The sequence below is a fragment of the Malus domestica genome, chromosome 08 (genome assembly GCF_042453785.1).
Source record: "Malus domestica chromosome 08, GDT2T_hap1".
Classification (NCBI taxonomy): Eukaryota; Viridiplantae; Streptophyta; class Magnoliopsida; order Rosales; family Rosaceae; genus Malus; species Malus domestica.
Window position 1 is genome coordinate 397,509 of NC_091668.1, and position 9,639 is coordinate 407,147.

The window sequence follows — 9,639 nt, forward strand, 5'->3', positions numbered from 1 at the left end:
ATGCTATAAAAAGCTCACTCTCTGCATCAGCAAAGAACATCAAAGCAATATTTCATCTTCTCTCTTTACAAAATCATTATTCATTAAGTAGTAAGTTGTGATTTGATATTAAGAAAAGAATGGCGGAGGAGTACAACAAGAAGAGCGATGAACACGAGTACGAGAGGAAGACTGGGGATTACGAGGAGGGATCGGGTGCAGGCGAGACCAAGGATCGTGGGTTGTTTGATTTCTTGGGGAAGAAAGAGGAGGAGAAGCCAACTCCTTATCAGCAAGGGGATCAGGTGAACGTCGCCGAGTTTGATGAGAAAGTCAAGATCTCCGATCATCACGATCAGCATGCATCATCATACAACAAAGTAGAAGAGGAGGAAGACAAGGAGAAGAAGCACGAGACTCTCCTGCAGAAGCTTCACCGATCTGAAAGCAGCTCTAGCTCTGTAAGTATTCATAAATTGATTTTTTATTACAAGCTATTTATTTTAAGCTAATTAAGAGGAGAGCATGTATCATATACATATGTTTGGCAAGATTTCTTAACCCAAAAAAGAGAGAAGGGTTTCCAAATATGCTCGTAAAAAAAATTAATCACTCCAAGATCTTCCAGCTGGCATTTCCTGGTGTTTTTATGCATATGCCACGTGTAATCACGTAGTGTTCTTGTTGACTGTATCCCTTCACATAACATTTGTACTTTTTCTTCATGATTTCCATTAACTTAAAATTTAGTCTGTCTAAACTGTTTGAAATAACTCTGAATATTTAATATTTGCAGTCAAGTGATGAGGAGGAAGATGAAGAGAAGAAGAAGAAGCGGAAAGAAAAGAAGGGATTGACGGATAAGATCAAGGAGAAGATCTCCGGTGATGAGCACAAGGAAGAAGGCTATCACAAGGAGGAGGACACGGCTGTCCCGGTGGAGAAGGTGTACGAGGAGGAACATCATCATCCAGCTCCAGCTCCAGCTCCGGTTGTTCATTACCACGAAGAGCCAACCGACTCTCCAACTGAGGAAAAGAAGGGTTTCCTCGAGAAGATCAAGGAAAAGCTACCTGGCCACAAGAAGACTGAGGAGGTTCCAGTTGGTGCTGCTTCGCACGAACAGCACAGTGACGACAAACATGCGGCGGAGCCACCGGTAGCAGCCTCTTATGAAGCTGGAGAAGAGCCCAAGGAAAAGAAGGGTATTTTGGAGAAGATCAAGGAAAAGCTTCCAGGGTACCATTCCAAGACCGAGGAAGATCACAAGGACATCAAGGAGAAAGAGAAGGATACTCCTTCCTACTAATTAAGGGATTAAGAAAGAAAAAACGCATACATAATCTTGTCCTGTGTTCGGAAAGAGTGGTTATGGTGGTGTCATTTGTGGCTTGTTATTTTTCCTTGTTTTTGTGATGGGTGGTTTATTTGCCGTTTTCTTTTGAGAGAGACTCTGCGCTCATTTACAAGTTTGTCTAGGGTTTCCGTTCTAGGGTTCTCTCTGTTCTGTAAGGACCTTTACTTTCTTTTGTGTGTGATATAAACATTATTGTTGATTAATAAGATATTTGTTGTTCCTTTGTATTCTCTTTGTGTGATCTGTGTGTGTGTGTGTGTGGGCGCATTAGCTTTTAGCATGCGTGCATTTATAAAAACTGGTCGATCACGATTATAAATCCGATTATGAATGTTGAATGGTTCCTTGTAAATTTGTTTTATCACCAAAATTCACAATATGATCTTCCTTTGGAGTAATTTATACGTTGACTATTTAAGAAGCAAATGAAGACATGTAAGAAAATGCCCAAGGAACCAACATTTCGTTAATTAATCTGGACGATCACTTGGATCAATGACCGTATATTGTTGTACATGTGTGTAAGTGAAGATTAAGATGGAGATGGAGTGATAAGTAGAGCAACAACATGTCAACATGCGTAGAGGTGCTAAAGAAGGGAGGCTTGACTGGTGGAGATAGGAATGTCAATGATCACTCTTAATTTAATTAGACTTTAACTTGTGAGACTAAAAAAAAAGTAGCATAACTTATTTAATATTAATTTTAGTTTTTGGTTTTTGGTTTTTATTTTTTTTATTTTTTTTTATTATTTTTTATTTTTTTATCGTGAGCTTGTTCTAATCTTTCTGCCAAATAAGCAGATATGTAAAGAGATGAATGTTAACACAAAATGTGGGAGGGTTCACTGAATCAATACAATAACGTTACCACATCGACATTGTCAGCTTGTGGTGGGGCCTGCCTGGAGGGACTTACTTGGATCTCACCAGCTGGTTGCTTCTTTATTCCTACATCAATTTGAAATTTGACAAAAATATGAGCACGATGACAGTTGGGAAAATGATGGATCGTGCACGCAGCACCCTTATTGTTGATAGTCCGTTTCTTCCAAGTAGTGAACTGATGATTCATATTAATATTATTATTTTTTTAATTAACATGATTTACATTATTTACAGTTTTAAAAAGTTGAAAATACATGACATCGTCTCGTCTTGTTGGATTAATATTAGAGGACATGAATTAAGAAATCATTCAAAACTTGAAAGACATCATCCGCAAATTTTTGTATAAAATTAATTGATTAAAAATTATTATGATTTGGACGTAAAAGACTGGAGACATTGCATCGATCAACTAATTCTCTGTAGTTGAAGGCGAGCCAACTTGCCTATTTTTGAGGGGCAAAAAACGAAAAAAGCAAAAAGATAAAAAGAAAAGTGAAGGAGTGTGTGTGTCCCTCAAGCCCACAATCATATAGTGAATTGCGGGGCATCGACGTAAGGGGAGTAGCGACCGAAAAGAAAGCTCGCACAGATGGACGGATGTATGGTACTGAAAATTTCAATGGTGGAACCATCCAGATCCAGAGGCATCCACACATTACATTCCTCGATCTGTAGTCTTAGGCTGTGGTCATGATGAACATTACTCCATTAGGCCCACATTCTGATGTCTCGATTTTATCCGTTTGTGGGTAAATTGACGACACTCATGATTCATGCCAATGATCAAATTCGATACTGAATATCATGCATGTTCATTGAGAAAAAGATAAATTTGAATATAGATAAGTTAAGAGTAGTGTGTTATTATTTGCATCTAAATTTGTACGATAAGATAATTTCCAATCCTGGGCTAAATGCTAAATTTCCAATCCTGGGCTAAATGCTAAATTTCCCCTCCTATTCCCCCCCCCCAAACCCAATCCAACCAAAGCCAAATCTTTGGGCTAAAAGCCAAATGCCAATTGAGGGCCAAATTCCCCTCAAGAAATAGCCCAGAAATGTATGAACTCTCTCTTTCCCAGCCCACTCTCGGCCCCGTCACTCGCGCCACTCGCCCCACGCGGGCGTTAGCCTTCAGCGCCCGACAGGGTGGGACCCACTGTCCGGGCTGCTGTCGGAAGCAATTATGAGCCCAACGACTCTTTTGTTCATTGGACGGTTGGCATTATTGGACCGTTGGTTGATCCAACGGTCTAGATTCAAATTTAATTTTTTTTAAAATACATTGAATCCAACAGCTGAGATCTAATATAATCAAATATAATGGTAAAAAAAAAATCTAACGGCCCAAATTTAAATCCAACGGCTAAAATAATTTTTTAAAAAATGAAGGCTTGCTTTGTGGAAAAATTTAGTGATTTTTTAATATTTATCAGAATTTAAATATTTTTAGATTAAAATGTTCATAAAATTAATTTACGATAGTCTACATAATTATTTTTTTTTAAAAGTTAATTTAAGAAAAAATTAGCCTAAGTTCATTATTTAATAATCCCGGACTAAAATTTTAGGACAGAAGGGTTGAAGCAGAAAAATTGTTTCTGGGTTAAAAGCTAAATTTTTTGAGCTAAAAAATTTGGCTTTTAACCCAAGGGTTGGAGATAGTCTAAGGGGTGAATGGAAAATCGAAGAAACAATATTTGATATTTACCAAAAGACTTCCTACGGCTATTGTTGGGTACTGCATGGGTCTTTGAAGGTATGTATCAAAAGATACGGAAAAGGTTGTAAGTTTTGCTATTGGCCAATAGCATATGGTTGATATAAATTTTGATAAGGTCATCGCCGTAGAGATTAGAGAGAGAGTGTGTGTTCAACGAGGTCATCGCGCATATTGCTTTTACAAATACAAGCTTGTGTGCAACAAGGCGAGGCCCCTTCAATCATTCACACAATCAACGCTCTACATGAAATTTTAACAACCTTTTTATGAGATCTAACCTTGCTTACCCATTAACGCAACTTCTGACTAGATAGACGGGGTTTCTTTCCAAGTCTATAGCTAGTTATTTATTTAAATCTAGACGAATTTTGATAATTATGTGAAGAGGTCATCTCATAAAACTTTCTCGACAAAGTGAAGTACGTTTATGATTGAATGCGTTAACCTTTTACAATATTGTATATCTTGATTGGTCTAGTTTTTAGATTAAGAGCCTAGACAAGTTGGTATTGTTTTTCTCGTCGCTCAGTTGTTTGTTCATATCAAAAGATTGTCATATTTCGCGTACTTTGACTTTTTAATTTTCTCTTTACTTCAGTTGTTTAAAAATGAGTGGTTAGGCCGCGGTTGGAATTATAATCAGCAACTATTATCTATGCACCTAAATTTGAATTACCACTTTTTTTGTAGTTTATATGAATTTAATTAGTATAGATCATTATAATAATTGTAAAAATAAAAAATAAAAAATCATAGGAAGATGAGTAGAGTGAATTTTTTGAAGTGGCTGTTAACAATTCTTAACAAGTTAATATTATGATCAAATATTACGAATTAATTTGTTGATGCATTGATGAGTCATGGCACGACCATCAGCTGATGACATTCATGTGGCTTACAGAATCACAAAAAACGTTTGTGCAAAACCAACAGGCTATTATGATCAAGGATAGTGCTATTCACATGTACTTTCTGCATTCCACACACTCTTGTTAATTTTCTTCCATTAATTTTCTTCAATTCATTCGAATTAACGGCCGAAAATTAAGAGTGATGTGTGAGAAATAAAAATAAGTGTGTGAATAGCAACATCCTATCATCAAAAGCTCAGGAATTTTCTGTATGCACATGCAAAGAACATATATATGTGTAGTTGGCCGCTAAACGCACGCAATGGCCACAAATGTGGACAAGAGCAAACCTTGTCCATCGCTCGCATGCACGCGGCGGAGCAACCGAGAAAAGAGATGCTCTTGTTTTGCCAACTCAAACCCCATAACTTTTTTGTTTTAGGTTGAAACAAGCGATGGAAGCTAGTCATTAGCAGTCACTACATGCTAAGAAAATCATTGTGCACCTATTAAAAAAAGGGACAAATTCTAAGTTATCGATAAGTATATCGAGCTTAACCCATATATATACAACTTCATGCTAATCAACTTGGTTAATTTGCTATCAAACATGAAGACCAGAAGCAAAATTCCACAGCAGAACTCAACTCTTCTGTCACTTATTATTGTTAGCGTTTTAGTTAGCTTCCCTGTTACAAGATCAGACGACGGTAGTAATGGGGAGTATTTGATTGGAGTGGGCAGCTTTGACATGACTGGCCCGGCTGCCGGGGTCAACATGATGGGTTATGCCAGCATGGACCAGAATACCGCCGGTGTACACTTCCGGCTAAGGGCAAGAACCTTCATCGTGGCCGAGAGTTCCCAAGGTCCAAGGTTCGCCTTTGTTAATCTTGATGCTGGAATGGCTTCACAACTGGTTAACATTAAAGTGCTCGACAAACTCAAATCAAGGTATATAATTAATCAGTACTATTTTTTTTAACAAAGGCGATGTTCTAAATTAGTGTAATTTACCTAATGGAGATACGGAATCAAGTGGAAGAAGGTCGACGCATTGTCTTAACCCCACATATGCATTAATTAATCAATACTGTTTTAATTAATGTGTGCTTTCGCCTTGAAGGTTTGGAAACTTGTACACTGAAGACAATGTGGCGATTAGCGGGATTCACACGCACGCAGGACCAGGGGGTTATTTGCAGTATCTAGTTTACACTGTAACATCTTTGGGCTTTGTCCAACAATCCTTCGATGCCATCGTCAATGCAATTGTGCAGAGCATTGTTCTGGCTCATCACAACCTCAAGCCTGGTTCCATTTTCATCAACCAAGGTGAGCTATGTTAGACGGAGTCAAGGTTAGCTATGTTAGACGGAGTCAAGTTTCCGATCACTCCGTCTAACAAGCTACATGTCAAATTTCCTCTATCATTATTGTTGACTAGAGCAAGTCTGCTCTTTAGTATGCATCCAAGTTCGAATCCTCCTTCGAACATTTTAGATTAATTTAAAGCGGAATATTTGTTGTATCAAAATTTCTCCCGATCACTTAACTACACAAGGTCTAACTGCCGCTAATTGACGGGATTTGAATACTTTGTAGGGGATGTGGTAAACGCGGGAATAAACAGGAGTCCGAGTGCTTATCTGCTAAACCCGGCAGAGGAGAGAGCACGGTACCCGAAAGATGTGGATACTCTGATGACTCTATTGAAGTTTGTGGATGGCGGAAGCGGGAAGAGCATCGGAGCATTCAGCTGGTTTGCCACCCACGGAACCTCCATGAGCAAAGACAACAAGCTCATCAGTGGCGACAACAAAGGTGCCGCTGCCAGATTCTTCGAGGACTGGTTCACTACAACTAATACTAGTACTGGTGCCACGATATCATCTCCACCAGGTAATTATAGTTATCACCAGATCATGATCTTTAAACTACGTTCTGTAAATTAATTATGTTCTTTGATGCAGATAGTAGCGTGGCAGCAGCGCTAATAAAGAAGGCGGAAAATATCAAAGCAACGGGAGGGAAGCCCTGCGGCAAAACAACCAGTCGCAAGTTTAAGGTGAGGAAGAACGATGGCTCACTATTTGTGGGAGCCTTTTGCCAATCCAACGTGGGAGATGTGACTCCAAATGTCCTTGGAGCGTTTTGCACCGATTCTGGAAAACCTTGCGACTTCACTCACTCCTCCTGTCATGGGAACAACCAACTCTGCCTCGGACGTGGACCTGGGTATGCTCATAATGCTAACAAATCGTACCAACATGTTATCGATGCATTTCATAACAATACAATATCAGTACTCGGCCGCAATGTGCATATCTGTAACATAGTGACTCCGTTTTAATTCGTTAACGCCATGCTGATAGGTACCCGGATGAAATACAAAGCACGAAAATTATAGGGGAGAGGCAATTTCTAAGGGCGGCTGATCTATTCACGTCGGCTACAGAGCAGCTGACCGGGAAAATAGACTTTCGCCACGTGTACCTAGATTTCACGAATATTGAGGTTGATTTGGAAGGAAACAAGAAAGTGAAAACATGCCCCGCGGGGCTTGGTCCGGGATTTGCCGCTGGGACTACAGATGGACCGGGTGTCTTTGGCTTCCAACAGGGTGATCAAAAGGTCAGCAGCATCTTCCACTTTTATTTTGGACTATTTTCTTCCTAATGGGTACACCTTCCTTCACCCTGGCATCCGTGTCATGTAAGTTGCTCTCCTAGACTCCTACGATCGGGTTAATCAATCATCTGTTTTCAGATCAATTCGACATGGAGAAGACTGAGGGATTCGCTAAAAAAACCCAGCCAATATCAAGTGAACTGCCAACAGCCCAAGGCAGTTCTGCTCAGCACTGGGGAAATGTTTGTACCTTATGCATGGGCGGTAAGACTCCTTACACAAAGCGATATGGGGGGAGGGGGGAATTCAACACATTAAACACATGTGTAGCACGCAGTTCAGAGAAAATTCTCTAACTATTCTAACCTTATGGTTCAAATGCAGCCTGCAATCGTTCCTATTCAAATGCTCAGGTTGGGGAAGCTGATCATACTTTCTGTCCCAGGAGGTTAGTCCTCTTTTACAATTCACAACTCATACCTATATCGATCGCATGCGCACTGACTAATTCTTTACCAAAGCATAAAGGCAGCATCATTCCAACACTACTGACATTCATTTACAACTTACTGCGTAAATCAATCTAAATTCTAAAAACTAAATCCCCTCACAAGTGACATATACTATAATACCAACAGCCACCAGGAGCACACACCATTCACAGGGTTTCGCGCTCATAAGGGCTGCTCTTGACAGCAGTACTAAAGGATTTAACAAGCTCTAAGCTACCGATTCTTGCAGAATTCACTACAATGGCCGGTCGGCGGCTAAGGGAAGCGGTCAAGGAGACCCTTATAAGTAACAGCAACGGTGAATTTGATGAGGATACTCGCATTGTAATAGCAGGGCTTACTAATACTTACTCGCAATATATTGCAACTTTCGAGGAATACGCACAACAACGATATGAGGTACAAACTCAACCTATAAACAAAATTTATTGTTTAACATGTTTGGCATGAGATTTACCTAAATGGATTCCTAGGGAAACAATTTCTTAACTTCGCAGTACTTAAATCTAGATTTTTCAATGCATCGTGCAATCTGCAGGCTGCTTCCACTCTCTATGGTCCTCACACGTTATCAGCGTACATTCAAGAATTCAATAAATTAGCCAAGGCGATGGCAAAGGGAGACAAAGACCTTCCTAAAGGTCCCTTACCACCAGATCTTTCCTCTGTACAAATCAGAGTAGGTGATCCTACTGGAGACTCACCTCCCCCAGGTACAAAATTTGGAGATATTAAGGAGGATGTCAGCTTACCAAAAAGTGGATCATTCCAAAAGGGAGATAGACCAACTGCCACATTTTGGAGCGCTAACCCAAGATATGACCTATTGACGGAAGGGACATATGCAGTGGTAGAGATGCTTCAAGGAAAACACTGGGTTCCTGTTTACGACGACGATGATTTCTCCCTGTTTTTCAAGTGGAATGTAGATACCAGTAGCTTATATGGCACAGCAACCATAGAATGGGAAATACCGACGGATACAAATTCAGGGGTGTACAGGCTAAGGCATTTTGGTTCAGCAAAGGAAACAAAGGACTCACCCAACACCTACTTCACCGGCGCATCTAGTGGATTTGCAGTGTCTTAAATATTTATCTAGGATTTTTCTTCCATGTGTATCCTTGTTACAGAAATTAAGAAGAAAAGGTAGCAAGGGATGCAAATAAGTACTTATTTAGAAACTGAAACCTTACATGCTTATTGATATCATAGAATAAATATAAATGTAAAGGCTGTTACTTGCAGAAGTAACTTAGTCAGTGCTCATATGGATTATACATCGAAGGCATTGCCCTTTAATAAGCAAATCGAAAGCTTTGTTGATGTCTTCAAACCTTACTTCATGTGTCACAAACTCATCCAGTTGTAGTTCCCGATAGCATGAAAATAAAAAAAAATTAAAAGGATATCCGGGTTCAGTAAGGCGAAAACAATTCAAGTAAACAGTTAAGTGCTACATCACCTTGTCCATGTAACGATTGATGAGGGCAGGGATATCAGATTTAAGTTCGAGTCCTCCAAATAAGGATTCCATGAGGGTTTTGTTAGGAATGTCGGTATTACAAGATAGAGAATGCACAAGGTAAAGTAAAAAATAGACACTAAGAATTTATGTAGTTCGGCAATTTATACCTACATCCACGAAACAATGATCAATCTTCACTATATGAAAAAGATGAGTACAACAAGAGTA

At 39.5% G+C, this 9,639-nt stretch overlaps 2 protein-coding genes across 2 annotated transcripts; both read left to right on the top strand.

The window, feature by feature from the left end:
- The first annotated feature begins 112 nt into the window (after nt 1–112).
- LOC103415521 (dehydrin COR47-like) lies at nt 113–1,295 on the top strand. Its single transcript, NM_001328803.1, is given in 2 exon segments — nt 113–440; nt 776–1,295. Coding segments are annotated over 2 exon segments (834 nt in total). The 5' UTR covers nt 113–119; the 3' UTR covers nt 1,289–1,295.
- A 3,953-nt stretch (nt 1,296–5,248) lies between these two features.
- On the top strand, nt 5,249–9,193 carry LOC114826405 (neutral ceramidase 2-like). Its single transcript, XM_029106534.2, has 9 exons — nt 5,249–5,754; nt 5,927–6,135; nt 6,406–6,702; nt 6,774–7,038; nt 7,176–7,434; nt 7,570–7,695; nt 7,816–7,879; nt 8,173–8,342; nt 8,482–9,193. Exons 1-9 carry the CDS (start codon nt 5,378–5,380, stop codon nt 9,031–9,033), a joined length of 2,319 nt encoding a protein of 772 aa, XP_028962367.2. The 5' UTR covers nt 5,249–5,377; the 3' UTR covers nt 9,034–9,193.
- Nucleotides 9,194–9,639: the final 446 nt, after the last annotated feature.